The following is a 13,994-nucleotide window of genomic DNA, read 5'->3' on the forward strand; positions in this document are numbered from 1 at the left end:
AATCTGAGGCTTATAAAATCTATTGACAACTAATGGAAATTGTTGATTTAACAGATCAATTTTAAATTCCTCGTTAATCTAAATTTTTTTAATCCTATTTACAGCTAAACCTTACGACGAAAAATTAACGAAGTGGAATAAAAATGGCATTGTGATTCTTCTCGTCGTGTATTGGTGTCACATCAAATTTAAGAGACAGTTTTACTTGCGGATGCTGCGTGTTACGTTGGTGAAGTCGACGAAAGCGCAAAATAGGAGCTCGTCCGAAATACACTAACGCGGAAGGTTAAATTTAACGCAAAAGGCTGAGAAATTAGTTTAGAACTCGAAGTTTCATTGGTACGACGCTCTTGAAACGCATTCAAAGAGGTCGGCGACCTCGAAAGGGGATGAACGCAACTGTTTCGTGGGAATTTCTTATTGTGGCTTATTTGGATGAAGCTACTTTAAAATCAGCGCTGGATTCGTCTGTATTTTGCCCGGAAATCATAAAATGTTTAGGCCAGGCGACTCCATGTACAGAAAATGTTATGTCCACTTTTTACGTCCGTAGAATTCAACTCTTTACTACTATGCACTTCTTCTCCAAAAAAATATCGCGTTTCAATATTAAAAAAGTTTCAATAATATACTATCCATTAGAAGAATGATAACATGATAACCTTACAAATTATTAGTATTAACAAATTCTTATTGTCGTATAGAAATGCCAACTATTGCTTCGGTAAAACAAACAAAGGAATTTTACAGGTAAATTTTACAAATTACAAGTCATCTTATAACGCAAAATACGACGTGTAAAATTGTCTCAATTTATTAATAGTATTAATAAATTATTATGATAAAAGATGCAGGAATCTTAGCCTCATGAGAAATTAGAGATGAAAATGAGTGGGAAAAGATTAATCACTGGTCCTCCTAAAAAGATGCAGTCCCATGGATGGATGGTTGTGCGAGTATTAAAGCAGCGCAAAACCGTTCCCCGAATTCTCATCCCGGACGTCGTACGACCAAAGACAAAAACAACTCACTCGAGGGCATTGCGGAGAGACATTCATCGAGGACACAATAGTATTATTCCAGGAAGTGCTAGTTCTTCCTAGATTCCGGTTACAATGTTCTTAACGCGTGGAAATTAATCTTGACCAGGAAACATCTATAACGGCATGTATTTTCTGCCGTGATTGTAAATCTGTTTGGAACATGCGGTTTGTCCGTTAATCTATGCGCTGTTGTTCAATTGAGTCAATATTATTTGTTGGTAGATTAGTGTGTGCAAGAGCGCTTTATCCATTATTGACCAATTCGAGCACGTATTGGTAAATTTCACACCGGCAATTACGGTGAAATCGTTCGTGGTCGCTGGAAATTAGCAGTATCGTTTGCGGTCGTGAGCTGATTGACACTGCGTGAGCGGGGAATTATGTGAAGCAGCTTTGCTTTGTCGTTTCATGCATTTAATAGGTTTACGGCGGTGGACAGAGTTTGTAAAAAATGAAGACAAGGTAGAAAAAGATTATTTTTCATTTTTTACTATTAGATTATTTTCAAAGTGATCTTTTCAGTGAAATATGATTGACAAAAAATAAGATCTATAATTGAATCATTATAGAAAATAGAATAATATTGATAATAAAGAAATAAAAATCAATTATAGAATAACATATAATAATAATAACAATAATGTGGATAGACTTTATGTTTACTTTTATATGTATAATGATACTGTTTGATCCTTGAATTAAAGTTAAGATTAACGTTGCGATTATGATTATCCTTTGTCTGACTAAATATATTTGAAGTATCAATTACAGTAGAATTTTTGAAAGATTCTTGGCTGTTAAACAAAAAACTGGTTCCTTTATTGTTAGGGAAGTGATACATTTACACTGTACATGAGAGTGTGTGTGTAAGGGTTAGAGGGCGTCAAGGACTTAGTGGAGACAAAAGACTGTTGTCAGATGTTAGAAGAATCTAGGATAGTCGGTTGGCGACCAGCGTGCGTGCAAGACGTTCTTCAGAGAGTAATATAGATGTATAACTGTTGTGTGGGAAATATAGTCAATAATTTGTATTCCCAAATCCTCGAATTTCCTTAACATTTATATTTCGCTCAATTATCATAGAATCGTGAAACTGACTTTCACTTCAAATTTTGTCTGTTTCAGGAGTAACAAGTACCTGCAAAAATCATCCATCAGCCGGATATGTGCTGTCGGAGAGTTTTTCATTAGCATTCCCGTCTTTCTAACTGGTAAGAACCAATTCCTTCAATTCTGTCAACTTTAACCTTTTGAAAGATACTAGTACATAAGTTATACATTTAATTTTTCTTGAATTCAGGCATGAATCTAAAAGATACTGTGAACTATCTCTGAGTGTATGAAATCAGTTTAGAAATCCAATGGAAATAAAGTTAATTTTAACGCCGAATAGTCATTATTTTTCTTAGAAAAATAAAAATGATCGTCTTTTAGGGAAGTTTTAACAGATTAATTTATAAAGAGCTGAAACAGAATATTCATGTCATGCATGAATACGGCTGGTGGATGGATCGAGATCTAATCTAAAGTTTACGTTGTGTCATGCTAGTTTACACAGCTATCATTCGCTCGATCGATCGTTAAGCTGTTGAACTCGATTCAAGACGGACATTTTGACTCTGTTCAGAAGAAAACTGCGTTTTAATAAATTTGACGCAATAGAAATTATGATAGACTACAACGTTTTTTTAATTATATCATAAAATTTATTTATTTTTTTTAATGTCATGTTAGAAACTTCAAATACTGTCCAAAACTTCGAACGTAATCGTTTTAGAAATTTGTAAATTACTTAACGACCAAAAATATTGAATTCTCTATTGTCTGAAGATAGATTCTCTATAATTTATGTAATTTATTCGTCGAGAATTGATATATAAAGACTTAAATAATAAATTAATTGAAAAATAATTTGCGACTAGTATTGAAAATTTCAATGAAAAGCATATGTATATAGTTTACGCTTCGAGAATTATATGTATTGAGAATATGTATTTGCGCTGATTCTTTGTCCCGCTTGTTATGGCATACGTGTTATAATGATCCTCTAACAATGCTTTCAGGTATGATATTGTATACATTCATCCAGTTTCATTCGACGCCGGTGTCACGTAAAATGGATACTTGGGTTGCGAGAGAAAAGAAAGCTGAGTCGTAGCCCAACTATTAATCCTCTTTTATCGAACTTTATTATGACTTTGGCACTTACAGTAGAATAACGTTGAACAGAGAAAGGGGTGTTGTACAAGAACAGCAACTAGAACGAGAACTCCCCGGGCTGGGTGAAGTCTCGGCTTATATACACCCTGGCTTGGGGATGTTGGGGGGTTTGGTGTGGATTCCAAGGAGTCCGAAAGTCGGGGTTGGGGCCTTATCTCTGATGGGGACTAAGATGCGTCGCGGCGTTGGCGTCCGACAGTCGGGAGTCGATGTCTTTTCTCTGAGAGGTAATTGGTGTCACACCGGCAATCGTTACGTCGGTTTTCATAGGCCTTGGCATCGTGTTTTGTGGATGCGCAATGGTCCATAACGTCTTCGTGTGGCAGAGGGTAAGAACATATCGCTATTAAAAAAGAAAACGAACACGTTCAAACACGTCTAAATCATCTTTTATGTGTATTTTGCTCGGAAATCATTTTATCGTGAAATTTTGTTTTCAGAGTTACCATAATTTATCTGGTAGAGTTCATAAAAATTTTTCTGAAATCAATTACAAGCTTTTAGGAAACCAGGATTTTTCACATTTTTAAGAAGCGTTATAATTATATTGCTGATCTTTATTTTATTCGTGCGAAATTGAAAAGTACGCAAATGGCGCAAAATGCATAAAATGCGCTAAAATATACGTATATAAGAAAACAAATCTCGATTAAAATTTTATTTCTTTGATCATGTTCGTAAAACTACAAACTTGTATGAAAATACGCATTCTAGTTATAAGTGTTAAAACATTCGATCTAGTCCTTATCACATTCATGAAAACCTCCATTTAATCATTCGTTGTATCAACAAACATTCATATGCAAAACTTACCACCTACCACATCCTCCGCGTATTAATATAATCCCCTTTTATAAATTATACACTTTAGAGTGGACTGGTTGGGTCAGAGTGATATAAGCTTACAAGTTCTCGAGGAGTTCTACCGAAGTTACATTTACGTTTGCATAATTTCACCGAAAAAGATACTCTGTAGAATGACAGGTTCGTTTGTTTATGTGATCCGCGATCGCAACTATTTCAAGGGGATTTTATAAATAACCATACACACGATATTCAGTGTATTTTCGTATTCTCGTTTATTTTTGGGAGATTTGTAAAACTGTTGAACAAAATAATTGAGTAACGATTATTGTTACGCCGCCTAAAACATCTGCACGCCAGCCCGCGCGACCGGACAACAACCGCCTGCGTAACGTCACTTCGACCCTCAATAAACCTAAGGACCCACCATAACTTTCACTTCCCTGCATTGTTTCGCCATATGTCTTCAATCCGTTTGTCTTGAAGAATTTCTAAAGCTTAAAAATATTCTCGAAACACAGTCGGTTTTAGAGGTGTCCTTGGGTTTATTAGTCGCACTTAAAACACGGAGAAAGCGGGTATGCACCCATTAGGAAAATCCGAATAGCCCTGTAATAAAACAAGCTAGGTTTTTCTCACGCACACAGTCATCTACTCCCTACTCATCCCTTCGAGCAGTAGTGCAGGTCATGACCAATCGACACCGCGGTTCGTTACCCTCACTTTTCCTAACGAAAGTGGGACCAACGAATCCGCGTTCTTTAGGCACAGGGGCACACCCACACCGAACTTTTCTTCCGTAAAAAAAAAGAGCGACAGACAGTCTACCAACTAACGCGGCAGTCTACACATAGCGCGAGAGTCGCATACTTCACGCAAATCTTTTGTCGGTTCTCGGTGTTGTCGAACATACATCTTCTCTCCTAAACATATCATAGTGCTAAGTCCATTGATACATTAATTTCCATTATAAGAGCCCTGCTCTAGCGTACATATCTATCGCATCTTCGTGCGACAAGTTGTTAACTATTTATTTCTCTACGTCAGTGTAATCTAAGTGTTGGAAATATATACTTTATAATTCTGTGAATCACAGTGTTATACAAACTCAATCACCCCTTATTATCTCAACGGAAATCAGGGGATCGATCAATTCGTGGTGTCGATTGTTATAATCGTAACGGGGATTTACGACACCCGTTGACGTCTCTCCTCGCGATTACGTCCCCTCGCAATTGGTCGAATTTACAATTATATTTGCTGAGAAAAAGTCTTTTTCTCTGTACACCTCCTTCTACTTCAAGCATGTAGTATTGACAATAAGATTGATAATGGCTGAAAGTAATCCAAAAGAGTTTTCACCATGGTTATCGGTAACGAAAAAGATTTGAATCATCTTTAATACTTATTCGTAACTAGAATCATTTCAACTAAAATGTAAATTCTTATATTATAACTTTTTTAATTTGTTATGGCCCCTGACTACAACCTAACCTATCATTCTTATTTCGTAGGAGAAGACGAATGCCGTGAAGGCGTTAGCGCGCGAACAGTGCGAAGCGGCGGTACAGCTGCAGCGTCAGCAGCAGCTGCAACAGCACCAGAACCAGCACCAGCTACAACAGCAACAACAACTACGTGGCCCGTTAACCATCCACCATGCTGGCTGCCCAACGAAAGTCGGGCCCGTGACGAACCAACTAAATACCAGCCACGCAACGCACGGCCGAGCTGCACAGTACCAACACTATCATCACCATATCATCATCGACAGTGTCAATGTCTCCACCGCCCTTGTTGCTCTCATCGCCAGCTCCGATCGCGGCGACGCACAATCATCTGAACGTGAGCGGACACAGAAACGTGGTTACGCCACCGGATACACCAGCAGATAGATCGCCACCGAGTCCTGGAAATAAGCTAAATAGATCGCAGCATTTGCCACGGGAAGCAACCGGCAGCGTCAGTCCTGGTCTTCCGGCTGCCACATTGGATCTAAGTAGCGCAGCAACCACCAATAGTCCGCATGAATTGTCCACGTTAGTTTAGAAATTTGGTCCGAACATTATATCTTCACATAGGATTGGAGATTAATAGTTGATAGTTAATTTACACATCGATCTTTTTATTTGTAAATTGGGTCGTGGTTTAGAGTTGGTTTGTAAAAATTCGGTCCTAATGGTTAAATGATGAATATTGATTAAGAATAATAGGCATTGATGTACCAATCTTTTTTTAACTTATATACTTGAGCACACGCATTGGAGATTTCACTTTTATTCAGTGAAACAGCAACTTCATTACTCGCTTATTCAATACGGCAATTGCATATATTTCATGGACATTTTAACAAAGTTTTGAATAATTTCTAACGGTACAATTGTGATGAAGTGAAAAAAATCGTGATAAGAAACAGAGAGAAAAGTTGCTCGTTAATGAATATTGACCAGAAATAAAGTAATTTCTAAAGAATATCCCGAAGACGTCGTAGATATTACGAAAGGAATGATTAATTTATACCCGCGTGTATCTTGCCATTACCATACTATTATTATTATTATTAATATTGTTAGTAGTACTCGATTACATTATTATTAATATTAATATTATTGCCTTATTATTATTAATGTTATGGAACCTCTAGTCCTAGGTTACTTTCGCTGCCACGAAAGGATAAGATTTTCGAATTTTTCCTGTTGCGCATGCGCAGTAGAAAGAAAGTTAGCGGAACTCAAATCTCGAACTATAGAGAGTTGAAAAGTAGTAAAAGTAAAAAAGCACGAATAACATTTGTATTTGTGCTGGATTAAGTTTGATAATTGAAAATTGAGTTTGATGATAACATTTTTTCGTATTCGCTTTGGTAAATATTAGTTTTATTTAAAATTGAACAAAGCATTTTATGTTTTTCAAATACGGTACATAATCGTAATATCGAATTTTGTAAACTGATAGTAAGAAACTCTATAATTCGAGACTGGAACTTTGATCAAGTTCACATTGAACGTAAACTGACTTAATTTTGTTATTTAAGCGTGTATACTATACGTGTTTGTTCCTTCTTCTCTTGTGCGCAGGCTATGGCTTAATTACTTCCAATAAACGCAGTTATATCGAATCAGATATTAGGATTATTTAAACAAGAGATTAAAAACTAAAAAGTATTGTTTTTATACTGCATATGTACATATGCAATATGAACGACAGTTTGTGTAATAATATGTACCCCTCTTCTTAGTTTACTTTTGTATATTTTGCGACATTTGATATTAATTTTATGAGGAACGTACTTACACTTTATCTTTGTAATTAAATGTGAAATGAAAGAAAAGAAATGACATGAGAAAAGGAAATTCGATGTATGAGTATATACGAATTGACGGAATTAAAATTTAACGCTATATTTAAATAGAAGACGTGAAATATCTTGTCATCTTAAAATAACTTGATCATTCCTATTCTTTTACATAAAAACACTTTTCGACTGTAACTTAAGAAACATGTCTGCTAACGTGAAACGTGCCAGAAAAAATTAACAACTTCCATTAAATTGGCAAATTTCTCATTAATATCGTAAAACTCGCGTTTACAAAGATCAGATCAGTGTACATAATATACAAAACAAATGCAGAATATATAAATATAGCACATACGTTCTGAATTATATTCGAATTGGGCAGGGTAACCAAGTGAAAATATGTAAATTTCACGATGTGTAATGTACACTTTATCGAACTTGTAAGTAGTGTAGAAATAGAATATTTTACACGTAACAAAATATACAAACGACAATACACAAGTTAAATTATTTGTTAGATCCATGTATAACAAGCATAGTACAAAAGTGTTTTAGCTTTATGTACTGGTAATTATGAGAAATACCAACTTAATAGATGTATTTGGTATGTACCTAGTTAAGAAAACAATAAATTATTCTGAACAGATAAAGCGTTTAGTAGCTTGTGAAGTATGAATTTTCGAAAACGTATTTTATATCTAAGTAGTTAAGAAACGCGAGCAAGGGAAATCAAACAAAGGAACAAAGTTTTTTTGTTTAAAAATATTTAATTTGTTGTTCTATTATCCGAGGTTAGAAACGATAATGTACAAAATCTGAATAAATAAGATTCTTCAATATTATTGAATTTCAATTCTAGGGTAAAGTAATATATCCGCATATTTTATTTATATACAATATGTATAAATAATGATGTGATTTGACTAATTTTGTTGAAAGAATATTTGTACTTTTTACGTAAAACTTCAGTCTTTTACAAACTTTCTTGTAATTAATAAACCAGTAAACACAATATTAATAAAATCTATTAAAATTATAAACAAATTTATAAGTTTTAATTTTAGTCCTTAAAGGTTGAAATATTTTGCTCCAATGTCGAGACATTTGTTTTAATCCAAAACATTACTATACTGAATCGATAATGTTGCATGTGCCACGAAAATGATGATAGTGTCAGATACCTTGTTGTGAAACGAAAAAGCATTGCATGTACATTTCTGTTGTTTTGTTGACCATGAGTTTGATGGTCTTTTAAACTTGCCCATAGCTAAGAAATCAAACAGTATATCTAAACGAAATTAATTTCAAATTATTTTTTAGGTTCTAAGCTTTTATCTAATCTTTCAGAAGTTGCAACATTTATTCCACAAGAGTCTTTTTTATCATAACCAAGTACACATCTTAAAACCATTTAAGTCTTCCTTAGTAATTTCTTCTTATCTTTAATAGTAACGAAAATAATTTAGATGAACGTTTTAAAATTGACACCCTGTATATTAAAAATAAAAGATATATTTTCTTCATAATTGGATAGGCTTTTTACAATGGCAATGTACAAATATCAAAATTGCAATTATACTATAACATCTGTATATATATAAGCTTCACATTTAAACACAAGATTCTTTATTATATTTTTTTAATACCAATATTTTAATAATTATAACAAGGGTTTTTTAACAAGAGATGTATAACATTGTATACAAATTTTCAAAAACCTATAGATAATTTCAGTTATGCTCTTGCATCATTAATTGTTGATGGAACTCTTGCCTCAATTCCATCTAGTTCCTTAGACATTACTATTTGACAGCCTAGCCGTGACCTGAAATTAAATATTATATAACTGAATATGTCAATAAATATATTTATTGCTATACAAATTAATACTAATACACAATAAGATTTCTATTTATCCATTTGAAAATCAACATTGTAAATATGCTAATTCCAACATAGATTTGTAATGATTATAGGGTCATAAATAAAAAACTATGAAAATTTATTATAATTTCAGTTTCGTAGTATTCAGAGATAGCGATTTGAAATTCTACATTGAGATGCAGATTTCGAAATACCCAATACTAACCTGTTTTTACATAAATTTAAATAGAAAAATTCACTTTATAAAATATTAAAAGGTAATAGAATTAATAATGTGAATGATTTGATACTGATTATTAATATTACTGATTATAACGTATCTGTTAATTCATATGCTAAATCCAACATGTCTAATTCTTCATCTGTTGGTTCGTCAGGAAGTGCATCATAAACTTCTTTCGAAAATATTAAATGGCACGTACTACAAGTTAATGTTCCTTCACAAGCACCTATATCAATTATATTTTAAGATTACAACATACTTATATAATAAAGTATCAAAAGTTAAAAATAATAAGAATATTAAACTTGATAAAAATTAAAATTTTCAAATATTTTCTACCTCAAAATTATTTATTTTAAATTAAGTAAATTATGCTTCTTTAAAACATACCATATCCATCTAAATCAATCTCATTATTTACTACTATGTCTAATATAGTATCTCCAACTTTCCCTTTTGCTTTGATTCTCTCTCCACTTGCTTTAACAAACGTTATATTTACGCTGAAAATAATATTTATGAAAGATAAAAATTATCTCAATATAATTATTTTCTTTATTTTTTGTGTTTCTTCAATTAATCTTCTCTTAATTATACCTTAATTATATGTATCACTTATGATAATAGAAATAATTTAAAAATAAGATATACTTGTCTTAATAATACATAAATAAAATTCGTATATCATATATTTATAACAGTGTTATATTTTTAGCTGTTCACTGTCAATGTTGTTCTTATTAATACTATTCTATTAATACTATGTTATTTTTCTAGATGTTATACTCCTACAAAGAGAAAAATTTCTTAGACATTATTATTAGCATTATTATTTTGACACCAATTTTATATTGGAAGGTAAGTACCGAAATTCTATTAAAAAAAGAAGGAAAGCACAAGAAAATTTGTATCACTTACTCTTGTTTTTCTGAAAGTGGTTGCGTGGTCGATATTCCTCTTGTTGCCTGCAAAAAGGGCAACGTTGTGTTGCTTGTATATTTTGAATAATTTGATGCACTACCGAGAATTGATCTCGAAAATTTTTGTAATTGATTTACTAACGCCATTCCACTGTCATAAATATCATGAGTATGGGACACCCTGACCGAACACCAGATAAGTATTGCGGAAAATATCAATTGTAGATCAATTGTACTTTGTACAAAAACTTTCACGGCATTCTTCGGCTGCTATACTGGGACGTTCCTTTACTGTGATAGGTTATAAAACGATTCCTAACACAAGTGACGTATCCCTACCGGACACGTGCTCTTCGGGCCACACGTTTTATGATACAAGACCAGCAAAATGATCAATGTGTAATTTTACATATCTTACATTTTTTCCAAATGAAATATTGTTTTTATTAAACGTTTAAAACTTCAGGCAACATTTATTTCATCTGATTTCAGTTTTACAAATATATATCTATAATACATATCTGTATAAATTACGGTTTGGTTATATCAAACAGGGACCGACACTCGCTAGGGAAAACAGCCCAAAAATTGAATCGTAAAAACCAATATGAAAGACAACAAATTTCTCGTTCTGCGGAACAAATAGAAATGAGCAGAGTATCTTTATCTTTATCTGAGACATTCAAAGCGTATCATACGCATACGCTAAACCTGAAGAAAACTTTCTTGTCTTCCATGTTCATTTTTCCCTTTCCATTTCCGAACGGTTTCTTCTATATTTATTTATATGTTCGTGATTGATGCTATTGACAACATACAACTAAGGGGAAATACGAATAGTAATAGATATATGTATAATTCATTATGCAATTTAATAGAATTAAATCTTATTTATCTTCAGATATAAAAACTATATTTACCAGCTGAAACACTAACGCATATGCAGTATAATATAATCTACTTAACAATCTCGTTTTAGTTATAATATGTGATTAATTCTTTTGCTATTTCGCTATAAACAGTTTCTTGTGCATACAATATTTTTTATAGTATTCTAATATATTGTTAGATATTGTAAAGAAAGTAAAATACAGTTATTGAAGTTTGGGAACATTCAATGTTAACCTTGCTTCAAAAAATAATCTTTCGAATGAATGGGGAATAGATTTTTAGTATTATAGTTGGTATAATGTCATCATTGTTTACAATGTGTTAGAGTTAAAGAAATGAGACAAATTAATATTTCAGAAGCAAATTCAATATTTAAATGATGTTATTTTAAAATGGCAGATGATATGAATTATACGAGGAAATGGAAACGTATGTATGGTAATGGAAACGTAATGGTTTTAACATTATTTTAGTACAAGATCTTAGCATGATAGTAATTAACAGTATCCACTACCTTTTAGTCAATTTTTGAAAAATGACATATATGATAATTTTCAATAGTTTGATAATAAAATACTTGTATCAATATTAATAACGTATAATTTGCTATCTCAAAAGGATACAGACACAGCCAATGATAATGTTTGGGATGATAGTGCATTAATAGAAGCATATGATAAAGCAATAAATTTAGCAAAAGAAGAAGTTATCAAGCGAATGGGAATGGATGTTGGAAATTCTCAACCGAAAGAAAACCTACAAAATCTTAAGCAGCCTAAACACGCAAGTAAATTACACAAGGTTGTGATTTTGATAGAATATTACAAATGTGATACAGAATATTATTAAATATATTGATTAAGAAGCAAATTATTTTATTTTGCTATTTACTTATATTTATTTGTATACACATCTTTTCTCTATAGAAATGGATCATAGGAGCACCTTATCGTGCAATATACTCAGAGGATGGAGAAATTTATGAAGCTATAATATCAAAAATTTACGAAAACAATGGCACGTGTTGAAGTGGTTACCACTTCTAAGAAAACTCTACATCTGGTCTTTTTTAGTTTTCTCAAGCACTGAAGCCATCGACAGCGCGTAGACAAAAGACTGCGACGAAGTCAGGCCATAAACAGTAGACAGGCGACGTTGGCTTCGGGGTTTTTCAGTTATTAGGTAACACAGCTAGCGTGCGGATCCGGACCAGCTCAAATTGTATTTTTACTTATTACACTTCTATTTAAATATATTTTCTACCTTACAATTTATCCACGTGTTTTCTCTGTTTACACACCGAATAATCTCAACAGCACGTGTGTTGTGAAATTTGTAGGTAATACCTTTAGCATGATGGTTATGTCAATTAAGAAATGTACTAAAAATACATATATATGAAGTAAAGGCTTTCGCATAGTCTATCACAGTGTCATTCAGCAGGTCCTTAACTGGGCAGAAGTACCTGTCAATGTCTATGGGGAGACCCGTGGGATATAGGGTCATGAACCATAAACATGCATGTTACTTATTGTTCATTATTAGCTGCTTGGAATATAATTCTCCTCATTAGACGAGTGATTATTACTACATATATCAAGGCAAACATTTATACATATACATTTATGCACGGGAAATTCTAATACATTGCCTGTAAGGACAGTAACCGAATGGCATTCAGTCATTCTATTAAATGACAAAAATTTCTTTTACTCTGTGTTTAGGCTATGGTAATACAGAGAAAGTCGAGTTGAGTTCTCTTTTAGAATCAGAAGGTTTGCAAAGTCAAATAGCACAACAAAAGAAAGCTTTGGAAGAGAAATTCAATGAAGAGAACGATGAGACTGGTGAGACTAATTTTTCTACAAATGTAAATTCGAAAAAATATAATGTAGAAAAAATGGATTGTGACTCTGAAGAAGCAAATGCGTATAAACATCACTTCATACCGGGACCATCTTTCAATTCGATGACCGATATAATGCCACCTGCACCTCCTTTACCACCACAATTAATGGCCAAGTAAGTACAATTTAAAAATTCTAATGGAATGCTGAATACTTCTAATATTAATAAGTAATTTGGAATAAGTTTAACATTTTATTTGGAAAAAATACGAAATTTTAATAAAATGTACTAGATTACCAGATAATGATACAGACGCACTTTCAAGTATGTTGATGTCATGGTATATTAGTGGTTACATGGTATATTACACAGGTAATTATTTCATATAAGTATTTTATTGTATATTAAATTTTCAATGGACTATGTTATTTCTTTTGTAGGTTATTACCATGGTTTGAAACAAGCAAGAAACAATCAAGAGAACAGGAAGAACTGTTGATTATATCAATTTTTTCAATAACAATATAACAATAATATAAGATATAATAAAATATAAAAATCATTGTATTTATTTACTTCAATTATTTGAAATAAAGAACAGCTTTATTTTCATATAAGACTTTAAGACTTTTTTAAAAATAATTACTAAGATAAGAAAACATAAAAAACATATTTTTGATAAAATACACTCACATATATATGTCGGGTTATCATTAGGATTTAAGGCGCGTAATGATCCTTCGTTTGAATTAGCCATTGTTTTACGAAACAGAGAATATATTTACGCGAATAAACAAGGTTTTACAAAATATTATGAATAATGAGTTTAATAAATAATAAGATTAACAAACGATAAGTTTAAC

The 13,994-nt window shown here is 32.4% G+C and overlaps 3 protein-coding genes and 1 long non-coding RNA gene across 5 annotated transcripts; 3 read left to right on the top strand and 1 right to left on the bottom strand.

The window, feature by feature from the left end:
* Positions 1 to 256: 256 nt before the first annotated feature.
* Positions 257 to 2,463, top strand: LOC117241373. The gene is made up of 3 exons (XR_004494964.1): positions 257 to 750; positions 849 to 1,505; positions 2,169 to 2,463. It is a non-coding gene; the product is annotated as an uncharacterized LOC117241373 (long non-coding RNA).
* A 796-nt stretch (positions 2,464 to 3,259) lies between these two features.
* On the top strand, positions 3,260 to 6,414 carry LOC117241372. Of its 2 annotated transcripts, none has more exons than XM_033507308.1 (2): positions 3,260 to 3,592; positions 5,582 to 5,983. In XM_033507308.1, the coding sequence occupies exons 1-2, from the start codon at positions 3,563 to 3,565 to the stop codon at positions 5,960 to 5,962; spliced, it is 411 nt and encodes a 136-aa protein (XP_033363199.1). In that variant the 5' UTR covers positions 3,260 to 3,562; the 3' UTR covers positions 5,963 to 5,983. The 2 variants fall into 2 exon arrangements, with proteins under 2 accessions (XP_033363199.1, XP_033363200.1); XM_033507309.1 differs by lacking the exon at positions 3,260 to 3,592 and adding an exon at positions 5,488 to 5,504 and having other exon boundaries at positions 5,582 to 6,414.
* Positions 6,415 to 8,990: 2,576 nt separating this feature from the next.
* Positions 8,991 to 10,770, bottom strand: LOC117241370 (adrenodoxin-like protein 2, mitochondrial). The gene is made up of 4 exons (XM_033507306.1): positions 10,391 to 10,770; positions 9,863 to 9,975; positions 9,566 to 9,698; positions 8,991 to 9,190 (listed from the first exon to the last, which is right to left on the bottom strand). Exons 1-4 carry the CDS (start codon positions 10,537 to 10,539, stop codon positions 9,100 to 9,102), a joined length of 486 nt encoding a protein of 161 aa, XP_033363197.1. The 5' UTR covers positions 10,540 to 10,770; the 3' UTR covers positions 8,991 to 9,099.
* Positions 10,771 to 11,652: 882 nt separating this feature from the next.
* On the top strand, positions 11,653 to 13,683 carry LOC117241371 (survival motor neuron protein-like). Its single transcript, XM_033507307.1, has 7 exons — positions 11,653 to 11,721; positions 11,902 to 12,084; positions 12,210 to 12,304; positions 12,600 to 12,622; positions 13,008 to 13,305; positions 13,424 to 13,503; positions 13,572 to 13,683. Exons 1-7 carry the CDS (start codon positions 11,719 to 11,721, stop codon positions 13,628 to 13,630), a joined length of 741 nt encoding a protein of 246 aa, XP_033363198.1. The 5' UTR covers positions 11,653 to 11,718; the 3' UTR covers positions 13,631 to 13,683.
* Positions 13,684 to 13,994: the final 311 nt, after the last annotated feature.

The sequence above is a fragment of the Bombus vosnesenskii genome, unplaced genomic scaffold (assembly GCF_011952255.1).
Source record: "Bombus vosnesenskii isolate JDL3184/JDL3185 unplaced genomic scaffold, Bvos_JDL3184-5_v1.1 scf7180000015774, whole genome shotgun sequence".
Classification (NCBI taxonomy): Eukaryota; Metazoa; Arthropoda; class Insecta; order Hymenoptera; family Apidae; genus Bombus; species Bombus vosnesenskii.